General features: G+C 39.0%; 1 protein-coding gene across 1 annotated transcript; it reads right to left on the bottom strand.

Annotated features, from left to right (window-relative positions):
- Nucleotides 1-1,258: 1,258 nt before the first annotated feature.
- Nucleotides 1,259-15,129, bottom strand: FMRFaR (FMRFamide Receptor). The gene is made up of 2 exons (XM_019058002.2): nt 13,452-15,129; nt 1,259-9,055 (listed from the first exon to the last, which is right to left on the bottom strand). Exons 1-2 carry the CDS (start codon nt 14,247-14,249, stop codon nt 8,459-8,461), a joined length of 1,395 nt encoding a protein of 464 aa, XP_018913547.1. The 5' UTR covers nt 14,250-15,129; the 3' UTR covers nt 1,259-8,458.
- Nucleotides 15,130-15,442: the final 313 nt, after the last annotated feature.

The raw sequence follows: 15,442 nt of genomic DNA, 5'->3' as shown, positions 1-15,442 counted from the left end.
TTGCTAGCGCACCGTCGTCCTGACGGAATTTCGCTCTGTTGTAACAGAGGTAAGTTAAAAACTTCGACCAAATCCACTAGCGAAAACTTGCCTCAATAGAGCAGTATTTAGATGCAAATCTTTCATCTAAATTTGCGACAGTGCTAATTTCCAAAATGTATTCAGTATCTTTTTGCAGAATAAACATACATTATTAGGAAGCGTAATTTTCTCTTCTTTTCATTGGTCTACTTATTACGATTTCAAGCGGCAATGAGAAAAAACAAAAATATGATTTTTGTACAAAATTTCGGCCCAATCCAAAAAATGTCACTAATTACCAAAAATAAAAATAAAAATCAGGCACCCAAAAAATATGATGGCAGTACCGTTTGGATTCATCATTTAAAAGGAAATGATATCAAAACGGCCCAATTTCCTCTTTCATGATATAGGTACTATACACCCCAACGTTTTTCACCAAAAAAAAAAAAAAAAAAAAAAAAAAATTAAATACCTATAATTTCCTCTTTTTTTCGTTGGTCCACTTATTACGATTTCAAGCGGCAATGAGATTCAGTTTCTTTACAAAAAGAAAAAATGAAAGACGATTTTTAAGTCTTTGCGATGAGTTAACCCTGAGTACCATTTGATAACACTTCTATTACCATTTAAGATGTAACTATACAGGACTGGCGAAATCAATGAGTAGAGATATTGCTTATACATACAAAAGCATTCATTATTTTCATCATAAATATATCAATTTGGATTTTACTCTCGAAAGAAATTTGGTACCATGAATGATAAAGAAAAATTAAACTTCAGGGACATTTCATGAAGACGAACTATTTGAGCAGGAAAATATATAAAAAAAAAAATAAAAAAGTAAGCCAATCTTGAGTGTAATAAGTATAACACTTTCGGGTGAAAACGTCGCAAAGAAATATTATTTTTTTTTTTCTTCAGAATCATTTCAGTACGTTCCTGATTTACGAACGAAAGTAAACAATTTGTCCTGGCTATGTGGAATCTTTGATGTAATTGTGCCTTCATTTAATAAAAAATAAATGATCATTGATAGTTCTCTTCTTAAGACTACAGACTAGGCATTGAGGCCAAAATTATAAAAGACAAGTGTTTTTCACTCATGGGGTGAGTATCCTTTAGGCATTTCATTATGAGCTATGAGCCATCGAAGCTTAAAAATCTTCCCTCCTAATTTGTTCCTTGAGAATCAGGAAAAGTTGCGTGGAAAACGTAAAATGAAAAGACGGTGTTTAAAAAACAAAACATTCTCCTGTAATGCAGTGTGATGAGATACAAATATACAACTATATACAGCTTCTAGTGTGTACAAAAAGAGTGGCTACTACGATTTTTGCATCAAAATTGATCACATTATGATTAATACAAATGGACCTGTTTGGGAAAATGGTGAGTGGCTAATTGTAAGATGTCCCAAAAAGTAGATTAAACACAAATCAACAGAACTGCTCAGCGTACAGATTGGGTGAGAGATGTAAGCGATAAAATTATGCTGTTGTAGGTATTACGCAACAAGTCAAAAATGCTCTTAATAACATTAGAAATATTCAAACGTAGAAGCATCACCATATAATTCTACTTTTTATCAAAATTTGGCTACAGTCCTCATTTAAGAGTTTTTTTTTTTTTTTTGTACGATAGAGTCGACAGCTAGAATGTTTTGTGTACTATTTGCAATTTAAGAAATTTTTTACTTTTTGTTTTAAGTACTTATTTGAAGTCTTTCTTGGAAGTTGGCCTGATACTTCTATTTTTTTAAACTCTCACTTTGTGACTTGGTGCCTTAAAGTTTACGGTAAATACCTTCATGCCTAACTGTCTTTAAACGTACCTCATTTATCAGACAATAAGTATATATCAATTTCAATTTTTTTTTTTTTTTTTTTTTTTTTTTTTTTTTTTTTTTTTTTTTGAGAAATGCATTCTGTTTCAGACTTCATTTTTAATAGTTATGGATTTGTACTGAAATAGCAATTTGTGAGTGCCTTTAGAAGAGGATAAAAAGTAGAAAGTTTGTGGTTTTGCTCCGACAATTCTTGTGAATTTTTACGCATATCATTGGCTGTCAGCAATCGCCGGCAATTTGCAAGCGACATGCATGTTAACACGTCCAATTTCAATGATTTGCACCGACATTCACTGGTTAAAAACTTCAAAAGAACGGCCTCAGCTTGGGGCGCCTTCGAGTCCCTGTGATACTCTCCGCTTTGTAAGGGGAGTTAGTTTAGTTGCCTATCCGAACCAAATCCACCTACGCTCCATAATTTTACTATACGCACTTGCGAGTGTGTTAGGTGGTGCCCGCACCATGAATTCAAGAAGACAGAAGTCAGTTTCAATTCCAATCATAAAAATCAGTACTTTCCATCTTGTTAATTTACTTCTAACTTTTTTACATTTTTTTATTCAATTGAAATAGATTGCAATTGGCCGGCGATTGCTAATTGGATTGCATTTTGCAAAAAGGAACTAGAATCATTGCAATGATGCTAAAATCGTGCAACTTTATCCTTTGCAATAAAATTACTGAAATCATGAAAACAAATTATATTTACATGGTAATTTTTGTCTTAAATTTACAGTTCTAGCGAGTAAAATATAAACTGTTAATGAATAATCAGGCTTTTCTTCCAAGACAAAAGGAGTTGCACAATCTTGGCAACATTGCAACGCTTCTGGTTCTTTTTTACAAAATGCAATCAAATTTCCTGCAACGCATACGTGAATATTTTAAGTTCGCCTCTTTAAAAAGTATTTTTAAAATTTTTCATCCGACTTTGTAATTGCCTTAGTTAGCCATACCTGACAGAACTTGGTCTGAGAGAAAAATTAATTTCAGATCAGTTTAATGTGCAAACTAGAGTTCAGAAGTATCTAACTTTTACAGAGTTTTGGTATTGGTATCAGATTATAACAATAAAACGGTATAGTTTTACAAAATTACTTGATAGAATTCTCCTTAGTTTGTTATCGCGACAATACTATTGCGATGTACTGAATTCATGTAGCAGTAATCTGTTTAAAAATGTACGAGTTTGTTTCTTTAGGGTTTTAAAGGGGCGGACGATAATGAATCTTCGCATTAAAAGTTGGGTGCAACTCGTATCTGAGAACCTCAACGTGTAGTTTACTAGCAAAAATAAAGGCCTGGAGCCTGGAACTAAGAGTTCCTTCATTTTCACTTGATTCAATTTGAGTCACAAGGGAGTTCAAATGATTGTATCAATCATGAGGGATTCCGTGATCGGCAGGCAGCCAAGGTCTAAATTATACATTTTTCCTGTTGTTCTGTGTCCGCGGGAAAAATTAAAGGAATAATGAAAAGACGCAGCAAATGCTTGATTGGATCCACATGATTGTGCAACTATATTTCTGAGACTGAATGAATCGTTTGAATTGAATGTTTTTACTCTTTTTCAATATTTTAAAAATGACATGAACCAATAGCTTAAAGAGAGATCTCATTTAAAAACAATTGGAAAAAAATGTCTCAAAAATGAAAAGCTAGGACAGAATTCATTGGCACTTGATCTACAGTTTTGAAACACAAGAATTAGACTTTTCGGTTAAACAGGATGTCTACTACGATTTCACCTTGGATTTTCCTGATATTTTAAATTAAAATTTCTAATTTTTTGCCCAAATAATGTGACCCTTGTTGTACTTTACAAACCAACACATTTAATGAATTATATAAAATGCTTCACTTATGCACGTGCTACACTGCATATAGTTGGAAAGCGCTTTGACGCACCCAGAATTTCTTGATCCCATGACTATTTTTCTGATGACATCTAATCTCCAGATATCATCTGGTTTTCATTGACAGAAGACACCCTGTCAGACGCTTCAGAAGTTATTTTGACACAGCTAAATTTTAAAAATTCATTACCGATATAAGTGTGTGCTAATTTTACAGATTCAATGGAGAAATTATCCATAAAACGCTTAAATTTAGACCTTGATGACAAACTCAATATATTGAAGAGTTCTCCGTGAAGTTAATATTTCAAAATGCCTCGCGTGAAGACAGGAATCGCTTTGTAATACTACTATGCCGAGCGAACCATTTAATTACGAAACAAGGGGCAGACTGCGAATCTAAGAGAACAATGTGCTGCTGGATTTACTTTTCACGCACATTTAGATACTAAGGAACTGTGTTTATCAGCCGACGGTGCCATGCCATTAGCGGTAACACTATGCCGTCGGAAATGAAGAACAAGGTAAATTTTAATTTGCGCTTCATGAAATTCGACCAAATAAAATGCAGAGATAATCCCCGAACAGAATAAAATTCCGTATCCAAAAAAGTGAGGATAGTAAATCCAACCAATATTGGTAAAATTTTAAAACCACGTAGGTACCTCAATTTTTAACTTTTAAGAATGTCCGTACATACTGCACTTTCCAGAGGGAATATCAATAAAATGGCACGATATTTTCTTAAATAATTTTGTCACCATTCTATGGCTAGTTTCTCACAATTTCAATCCGTAATGTTGATATACACCCTCTCGAAAACGAAAATACCTACGGAAATTTTGAAATACGCTCAATTGGATATACGTTGTGATGAAGTTCGCGCATCATTTTATATAATAAAATGTTCTCTTTTGAGCACTTTGTTAAAATAATCCTCCGCATGATACGTGCCTCTCGACGAGTGATTATAAAGCTGAAATGTGGTGCTCTCTGACGGTTCTCTGCGGAAGCTTTCGACAGAAACTTTCAAAGCTCACCGCTAGATCGCGCGCGTATTATTGTCAGAACTAGCGTCCACACGCTCTTCATTCGTTTAAATTTCCCATGCGGATTCGACGCACGACTTCTGATCACTCTAATTGTTAATCCTAGGAAATTCCTTAAAAGTTTAAAATTTAGGTAATCGATTTCTTCATATCCACAATGCAACCTTTGAACATCACCTATTCATCAGTTTTTACCTGAATTTTGCCAATGTTAAACCCAAAAAAGCCATCGTTGTTCATAAATCGAGTAAAAAACTTTCGCTCATATATCTTAGGCAACTAATTAAAACCAGTTATAGAGAGCGGAGATAATATTTACATATGATATAAAATCCTCACTTAAAATTTACTAACAAATAAGGAGAGAACTAAAAAAGAAACTGGTCAAATGCAAAAAAAGCTGTTCCGTGTTTGATACATTTTAACGTGAAGTTAACATCATGCTTAACTGAAACTCTGCATTTTCAAATACGAGTAATTTATCGGAGCAATTATAAAGTAATTCAAGTTTTGAGCAACCACAATCTTCGATATGAGACTATAAGAACTTCAGTATAAATTCTTTCATACATTCCATGAGAAAATATTTGTGAAACCGTCCATGGCAGAGGAAAAAGTCAAAGCTGTCATTTTGGTGGCACTATTCAAGGGAGTTTTCTTTTTACAAACGTTTTGGCACATGCAACATCGAAAATGCAGACCAATTTCACATTATGACGGCTTAAAGTTTGTGACTGAAAAAGAATCGACTTGAAAAAAAATTCTCGTTAATGTTCATCTGCCGCCCTGAAGAAATAGAAGGAATATCGAATTGAAATTCGAATTTACACCTCATATAATATATTGGCGAAAAACTATGCTTCGTGCTATTTGAAACTATTTCTTTGACATTCACAAGACGGATGCCCCAAAAAACTCAAATTTTAAGTCGTTAATAAAACCAAGCAAAAGTCAATCTGTGGGTAAATTGAACTGCATTTTGAAAGACGGGACCACTTTTTTTGACTCATCCAATAAAGAACTTATTTGAATTGGGAGACTGTTGTTTTAAACTGAGCCAGAAATATAGGTTTCTCTTATTATAAATGGACGTATTTCTGCCAAACGGAACTGTGTGCATTAATTCATGAGTCTTGAGACCCATAAGGATACATGCATAACAGGGCTCACGTCACAATGCACACAGTTCTCTTTGGCAGAAATACGTTCAAATTAGAGTCTAATTGCCCTCCGTGCATGGGGGAAGCTTCTTGCCCCTTAGTGATCACATTTTATGGGAAAATCTGAGTATTACAATTCACTAAATATTTGTTGGCTATTTGGTCTTATTACAACGACTAAAAATACGGAATAATCGTCCGAGTAGATTAAACGTTGAAGGAACTTTTGCTTGAGATTCCTGGAGCTTCAGTAAGTAAGCTGCCAGGATAGAAAGAGGAATAGGAAAAATAAGTTTAAAAATACAAAGTCTCTCAAATCAGAGTTTGAGTTGATACATTGGTATCATCAAGCAACAACAGCCTTTTTGTGAGATTCGCAAGAGTTTCGCGACAGTATTTCTTTAAATTGACCCTCGACCAAAACTCTAGGGTACCAGCCGCTGATTTAAATTTTAATGCTTAATAATGTAATACTGAGGCTAAGAAAAATGACCCTGGACTTTGAGCACACCTGATACATGGCTGTCCTTGAATCTTCAAGGAAAAACATGAGAGTTGGCCCACGCTAATAAATTAAATAGTTTTTGTTTTTTGTTTTTGTTTTTTACAATCGCTTCCAAATATATGTATTCAAATGCCTGGAATTCGGAGGTAATACAAAATTTGTCACAGAAAAAAAAATAAAATCAAACTACTCATTTTAGTTGATTGGATGTCGCATCTACATTCTAGCGCAATTTCTGCACCAACGAAAAAAAAATAGTTTGCTAAACCAGATATCTGGATGTATTTATGAACCATACGTTTAGTTGAGTTACGCATGATTCTAAGACTTTGAGTCAACCGAAATGCTGCCGTTAGTTCAGGAGTGGTTCTGGGCAGATCAACCAGAAAAATTTAGCCCCAAGATACTTCCAAAATGCTGGTTGCACGAACTAGTATTTTTTTTCTAAATTGGCGCGAAAAAATTCTCGAGTTTTTTCTTGTCAATTTGCAAATTGGAGACTTTTCCCCAATTTCTACAAAAAACTATTCGCTAGCCTGTGATGAAATTTGAAGAAGTGCAAAAACTTCAAGTTTAAAAGGTACAAGGGACAAAAGCTACTAATTCCTTACAGCTGATTCAATTTGACAATACTTGAGCTCATTCCTACAACAGCATCTGCTCTAAAATTGTTTGCTTGCGCCGGCTTTTCAATGAGAGACCCCCGTAAAATGCCAAGGAAAAAATCAGTTTTCTGCCAAAATTAATCAAATCCTCATGGATAATGAGAATGCAAACTTCAAAAAAGGGATCACATGGACCAAAATTTTTGTTGAAGAGGGTAAGATTGCCGATGTAGTGTAAGCAAACTCTCTATTTTGCCCGCAAAATGGCACGTCTGAGCCGGAAATCACATATAATTCAATGTTAAAATCGAATTTTTTTTTGGAGGGGGCAAACTTTTAAGAAGAGTAAAATTTCTATTTAACTCCGAAAATGCACTGAATCTGACCGAAATTGTGGTCAAATTTCCAGTGCGGAGCAAAAGAAATCCTCACTCGGTCCCTTCAAAAGGCGCACCTGACCAAGAGATGAGAACCCGAATCGTAACTGGAACCAGAGAACCAATAAGATCGTCTTTTACAGTCTTAACCAGAACCAAAACCAGATTCTCAAGTTCCCTTCATGAAATCATGGCCAAAAAGGAAGCCTTAGGCCAGAGAACCAAAATCTCACAATCTGAGCCAGAAATCGGTAAATTCAAAAATCCACCCAAGTAAAAATAGCTAGACTACTAATTACAGTTGATTCACCATTGTCATATTGGTTTGCTCCCAATTTGACACCATGGAAACTGGTTTAGGTAAATGCACATCACTCGGCTCCTTGAAAGGCGCTTTTGAGCCACTAATGAGAGCCCGAACTGGATCGGCCGTCTTTTAGGGTCAGAACCAGAACCCGAACCGGTACCAGATTCTCCAGCTCTCTCGGAACTGGAACCACGACCAGAAACGCAGACCTGGGAACCAAATCTAGCTCAGAGTCCGAGCCAAATATCGGCATATTCAAAGGTTCACCCAATTAAAAGAAAATGGTAAAATGATTGAAAAAAAATCGAGCTACAATCCAAAAATAAATTAAACAAAAATTATTTCAAACTACATAGAGATGAGAAATTATAAAAAACTTACAGGAAACAAAACAAACGTTTCGGCCGCCAACAAACTGCGGTCTTCTTCAGTGCAACAAGTTAGTTTGCTTAGTTTTGTAGCTTGTGTGTATATTTCTTTTAATTTTTTTTTTTTAAATGTTTCCACTTGTTGCACTGAAGAAGACCGCAGTTTGTTGGCGGTCGAAACATTTGTTTTCTATCCTATACATTTTTTATTATTTCTCATCTCTGAGTAGTTTGAAATATTATATTTTTTAATTTATTTTTGACCTGTACCTTGATTTTTTTCAATCAATACCACGTTCTATGCAGATTAGCCGGCCAAATTTGGCATTAAAGTGTAAAAAGAAAACTAGACTACTAATTACAGTTGATTCAACGTCGTCGTATTGGTCTGCTCCCAAGACGGCTCTCTAGAAATGGGCTTGGGATAATAGACGTTAGCCGGTGGCTGGTATATCCTGGAGGGCAACCTCATACTCCTATGAGTCTTAATGGCGGAATTGCCATTGATCCTACCGTTGCGCACCAACGAGGTATTCGATCGATGGAGATGACACGTGTGAGTGCTCCTCAAGGAGTAAGATCGACCGTCGCCGTTGGACACGATGCTGTCGTCGTGGGTGGCGCCATCTGGGGACTCGCGCCCGGAGAAGGCGGCGTTGCAGAAGAGGAACCCGCCTTTCGGGCAGAAGTGCTTGATGAAGAGGCGCTTGAACTTCTCGCCGAAGATGACGTAGATGATGAAGTTGACGGAGGAGTTGATGGTGACGAGGAGGTTGGAGGTCTTGACGAGTTGGTCGATGATGAGGTCGTAGAAGGACTCGAGGACGTTGTTGACGAGGGCCAGGAAGTTGCAGAGGAAGAAGACGACCACGACGCAGAGCAGCATCGTCGCCAACCCGATCTCTTTCTTCTGCAGACGGGAGAGCCGCTGTCGCTCCTGATTCGCCCGTCGCACCTGCAACAAGTAAGCCATCTCTTTAAATGCTTCGGCTGTTGCTGACTATGCAACAGCGTCGGATGAGCAACTTTTTTTTTGCTTTTTGGAGTTGTCCTTTATTATTTAAAAAAATTAATACAATACGAATCAAAATAAGTGTGATAATTTAATACAGGAAAAAAGTTACAGAATAATGAAAGAACGATAATGAAGTTACATTGAGACATAAAATAAAAGAGAGAAATTAAAGGGAGAAAGGGGGAAAGGACGCCGGATTTGCACTGGCATACCATCGGCGAAAAACCCGGAGAGAAAGAGGAAGAAGTAGTTAATTGAATGTGAAATAGATAAGAGAATAGGATGAGATAAGAAGCATTGAGCGAGAAATGATGAGCTACTAGGGGGTGATAAATTTTCATCATTAAATACACATTTTTACCGAGGCTTTTGGATGTTCCTTCTAAGATTTTTATCTTCCTTCTTTGAAGTTGTGCTGGTCACACAATCGTCTTTTGATTTTTGATTCTTGTAGATTAGCGAAAAATAATAAGCTCCATCCAAACCGCAACTTTCTGCGGTCAATATTAACCGAGATATCGGACTTTGAAAATTCAGGTTTTTGACCGCAACAGTGTGGTCTTGGTTTCCTCCTCATATATGTTCGATCAGTGATGCAGAGGATGCAACGCGAAACTTCAACGACGTTAAACGTAAACAAACTGAGGTGAACTAACTGACCGCCTAGTCTCTTCGCGGCGAGTGCGTCATCTCTTGATAAGAAGATCAAGTTAGTGCAAATCCGTATGTTTCTTGAGTTTCTTTATGTGTAACGCGGTGAAGTTTCGCATTGCACCCTCTGCATCACTGATCGAATAAAAGAGGAGGAAACCAAGGATGTCACTGCCGCGATGGATGACGTCAAAAACCTGATTCTTCAAAGGGCGATATCTCGGTTAATATTGAACGCAGAAAGTTGCGGTTTGGACGGATCTTATTAGTTTTCGCTAATCTACAAGAATCAAACATCAAAACTCGATCCTATGACCGCAACTGACTAATTGTATAGGTTGTGGCCACAAAGTCAAATTGAGTATTTTGTCCAATGACTAAGCAGATAGTCATTTGGAAATTTACGAAATTTTGAAGATTCGTGGCGAAGAGCGCACGATTTTCCTATACTTTGGGGACAAATAGCTCAATATTTTTTAAAAGTCGGCGCACAGATTCACTTTAAAATTTACAATAATTTTACGAACGATTTTAATTGAAATCAAGGGAAATTTCGTCGCGAAATTCTATTTAGTCCAATTTTCCTTTTTTCATTTACCGAAAAAAAACCACGGTCCCTGCATCTAAATCGTAGCTATTAGGATAGTTATTTTTGTTTTTTTTGTTGAAAATTAGATGGGAGTTATAAATAATGACGTATCGTCTAACTGTCGAAGCGATTTTACCGTTTGTCCCATCCGCCAGAGTTGGCAGGGCGATCAAGACATCTTCGCAGTTTGAAACGCCTTCCATTCGGCGAAGCTGCAACATGCTTACAGTCGTGGTCAAATAGTTGTATGTCACGCCTGCCGTAAACGAACTCAAATATCGATAGTTCCGAGCAAAAAGGAACTTATTAACCTCGATTTCCACGTTGCAAACCACAGTTCATGCTTCAATTTGAATCAATATTTTTTTAAAAGTCGGCGCACACATTCTTCTAAAAATTTACAATAATTTTACGAACGATTTTAATTGAAATCAAAGGAAATTTCGTCGCAAAATTAAATTTAGTCCAATTTTCCGTTTTTCTTTTTACGGAAAAAAACCACGGTCCCTGCTTATAAATCGTATCTATTAGGATAATTATTTTTTTTTTTATGTTGAAAATTAATCAGAAATAATGACGCATCGTCTAAGTGTCACAGCGATTTTAGCGTTTGTCCCATCCACCAGAGTTGGCAGTGCGATCAAGACATCTTCGCAGTTTGAAACGCCTTCCATCCGGCGAAGCTGCAACATGCTTATTACAGCCGTGGTCAAATAGTTGTATGTCACGCCTGCCGTAAACGAACTCAAATATCGATGGTTCCACGCGGAACGAAGCTTATTAACCTCGATTTCAACGTTGCAAACCACGGTTAATGCTTCAATTTGAATCAATATTTTTTAAAAGTCTGCGCACACATTCTTCTAAAAATTTACATTAATTTTACGAACGATTTTAATTGAAATCAAGGGAAATTTAGTCACAAAATTTTATTTAGTCCAATTTTCCTTTTTTTCTTTTTATGGAAAAAAAACCACAGTCCCTGCATCTAAATCGTAGCTATTAGGATAGTTATTTTTGGTTTTTTTTGTTGAAAATTAGATGGGAGTCATAAATAATGACGTATCGTCTAACTGTCGAAGCGATTTTAGCGTTTGTCCCATCCGTAAGAGTTTGCAGGGCGGACAAGACATCTCCCCAGTTTGAAGCGCCTTCGATCCGGCGAAGCTGCAACATGCTTACAGCCATGGTCAAATAGTTGTATGTCACGCCTGCCGTAAACGAACTCAAATATCGATGGTTCCACGCGGAACGGAGCTTATTTACCTCGATTGCAACGTAGCAAACCACAGTTAATGCTTCAATTTGAATCAATATTTATTAAAAGTCGGCGCACAGATTCTCTTAAAAAATTGCAATAAAATTACGAACGATTTTAATTGAAATCACGGAAAATTTAGTCGTGATAATATTATTAGTCCTATTTTCCTTTTTTTCTATTTAGGGAAAAAAACCACGGCCCCTGCTTGTAAATCGTATCTAGTAGGATAGTTATATTTGTTTTTCATGTTGAAAATTAAAAGGGAGTCATGAATAATGACGCATTGTCTAAGTGTTGCAGCGATTTTAGCGTTTGTCCCATCCACCAGAGTTAGCAGGGCGGTCAAGACATCCTCGATGTTGGACGCGCCTTCAGTCCGGCGAAGCTTCAACAGTGCCCAATTTTTGCTTTTGAATTGTTTGATAATAATTGCTTTCCAAAGACATAAATAATGAAGTTGCGCAAAGTGGAGGCGAATCTCGTTCTTAGATCACTTAGAATCACGTTCAGACAGAGCGTTACTCATCCTTGCTTTAATTCCCTGGTAAAAATTGGCAGTAGAATCTGTGTTCCAAAACACCATAGACCTAAAGCCGGCTTTTAGATTTTTAATTGCTTCTATAGCCGGCTGCACAATTTCTTATAGCATTTATAGCCGATGGCGTTTAAGCAACAGCCAGGCGATAAATTGTATGCTAAATGTTACTAATTACGCATGGTAGGACTTAGTGAGTTTTCGGACTACCGCTCTATTTTTGGGCCGTAGTATCTTGATTTATTTTGCGCGGAAAGTTCTGTACTTTTGAAGGATGCCTGCCATTCCTTATATGATGGAGCGCCTTCAATTTCGTATGACACTGTGCATTAACTCCGGTGTGAAATAGTTGCTTCAAGCGCTGTGACACGCTGCGGCGCGGCGGGCGGGCAGCTGCAGCCAGCGCGAAAAGCGCATTTGCGCCTACAAACCTAACAGGGATACTTCACGCATTTCGCAATGCGTGAAGTATCCCTGTTAGGTTTGTAGGCGCTAGTGCGCGCTTATCGCTGGCAGCACGCCGCGCCGCTCCGCTTTGTGTTAGGCTCCAATATATAATCTCGTGGAGTCAGCGTTTTTCAACTCATGATTTTGAAATGTTTGCACATCCTGTAAGGATTATTCTCATTTTAATTGATGAAAAAAATATGTATTAAAGGAAAATATAATGTGTGTTTTGTAAATATTATGGTGGTTCCGTATCAAACTTAATAATTTCCAAAGAACACGAATTTCTACACAATCTTATAGCCTTTTATAGCCGATGGCGATAAAGTGTAAAGCCCGGCGATAGGAGCTATAGCCCGGCTGTATACTTTTTTTTATCGCTTCGTATAGCCCGGCTATATGATTTGCTCCGCTTTCTACAGCCAGCTGTATGATTTTCTATTGCCTTCTTTAGCCGGCTATAAGAACTCCTATGGTATTTTGAAACGCAGCTCCTATTGCCAATTTTTACGAGGGTTGAATTTCTTTGCAAAAAAGAACCAAGAGCATTCTAGTGTTGCTAGAATTGTGCAGCTTACATTTTTTGCAACACAATTACTGATATCACTAAAACAATTAAATTTACAAAGGTAATTTCCGTCATGAATTTATAGTTTATTGAAAGTAAAGATGAATTCTCTTCAGATGATCAGTTTATATTGACAAGGTAAACAAAATTGCTCAAGCTTAGCGACCCTGGAATGCTCTTGCTTCCTTTTTGCAAAATGCAATCCAATTATTTTGCGAGAAATAACCCCACGTATCGAAAAATCTCTCCGCAGTAAAAAGAAAAAAACATAATAATGTCACTCACCTGTCGATAAATAGCAGCGTTAAGGATGGCAAGGGCGGAGAAGGGAAGGAAGTATATGAATATAAAATAGAACCAATGGATATACAACGTGACGTATAGGGAACTCTCTCGAAGCCCGGAAGGAATCGCCCTATACACGGTCGTATTATAAGCGGCGTAGCCCTGCGGCTCCTCTATGACGTCCACCTCGAAAAACCGCGAGGCGTTGAAGAGCGTCGCCATAAAAATAATAATAATAACGTAGATCTTGGCCCGACCGTAGGTACAGAGTGATCGCGCCCGGAGCGGTAGGCACACGGCCACAAAGCGCTCTAACGTCACGGTGACGGTGAGATAAACCGAGACGGTCTGGGCGATGAGGGCGATGGGGAAGACGGTCGGGGCGATCTTGGGGTAGATCTTCCAGTAGTAGGTGAAGAGGTAGCCGGTGTAGGGGTAGACGGCCGGGAGGCCGAAGAGGAGGATCGAGGTGAAGATGAGGACCGTGTCGCAGCGGGCGAGGCCGATGAGGAGGTAGTTGATGCTCGACTTCATCTGCGGCTTCGAGAGGATGATCATGGAGATGATGTTCCCGACGAAGCCGAAGATCCCGACCAGGTTGAGGAGGATCCCGTGGGCGACCAGCTCGAAGAGCATCTCGTTCGGCGAGACCGACTTGGTCAGCGCGTTGATCTTGTCGTGGTTCCCGTTGATCGTGTCCGCGTCGAACACCCGCTCCCGCAGCCAGTAGCCCTGCAACTCCGAGTAGTTCCCCGTCGTGTTGTCCGGCCCGTCGGCCCCGAAGATGAACGTCGTCATCCCGATGCAGAATCCACCCCGTTTCCTAGGCGACGCGCTTCGTTTCCTCGATGACGCGTGATGCTACCTTGACGACGCACTCCGTTTCCCAGGCGACGCGCTTCGTTTCCTCGATGACGCGTGATGCTACCTTGACGATGCACTCCGTTTCCTAGGCGACGCGCTTCGTTTCCTCGATGACGCGTGATGCTACCTTGACGATGCACTCCGTTTCCTAGGCGACGCGCTCCGTGCTCTAGACGACGCGCAGCGTGTCCTAGGCGATATGCTCCTAGTTCTAGGCAACGCACTTCGTTTCCTAGGTAACACGCCTCGTTTCTCAGGTGACAGGCTTTATTTCCTAGGTGACGTACTCCGTTTCCTAGGCAACGCGCTCTGTTTCCTAGGCGACGCGCTCCGTTTCCTATATGATGTGGTAGCAGTTCAGGATTTTGAACCATCGTTCGACCGCATGCCCCATTCCGAAACGGGCGGGACGCGGCCCTTAAAAAAGTCGGCGAAAAATCAAACTATTCCTCGCGTGTTTCATCATCACTAATTGTGAAAAGCTCGAGGAAGGTCTCTTAACTATATACTGTTTTTTTCTTTAGGCTGAATTATCTCGGTAGCTCTCGTTTCAATTCATTACGATCGTGAATATGATATCACCTGAGTAATCCCGATTTCTTTCACGCCATCCACACGGTCGATGCTGAATTGAGCCCTTTCTAGTTAATAAAGGTTCGTTGCTAGATAAAGGAAACGAACGGTTTACACGTTCTCGGCTTTCAAGAGCTGCATGAATGGCGATAGTATTTTCCGACGGGAACTTTCCTGGAAGGCGCGTATGGGTATCGCTGGACTTCCGGTTTCGGATGGAATGTATCACGGGTTATTTGGCGCGGCAATTAATAGGGACGGGACGGTCGGGATCGAGGAAGGGTTATGAAATATCTGTGCGGGATTCTGGAGCCGGGGACGGAGGGTGGATTCCCCTCGGGCGATAACGGTGGTGGGCTGCCTCCTGGCTCCTTCCTCGAGAGCCTTTCATTCTTCCTCGAGCTTCGCCTTCCTCCGGCTCCTGCAATCAAAACAATAAACATTGAGCGAACCCCATCCGACGACAATCGCGGACAATGCACTAATGGACTCTTTGTCACTTGAACTCCATCCCGGGCCCACGGGCCCAGGCGACGGGAACAACTGTTCGATTT

Source organism: Bemisia tabaci, chromosome 7, assembly GCF_918797505.1.
Source record: "Bemisia tabaci chromosome 7, PGI_BMITA_v3".
NCBI lineage: Eukaryota > Metazoa > Arthropoda > Insecta > Hemiptera > Aleyrodidae > Bemisia > Bemisia tabaci.
Note: the sequence above shows the minus strand (reverse complement) of the source record. Positions and strands in the feature narration are given on the sequence as shown.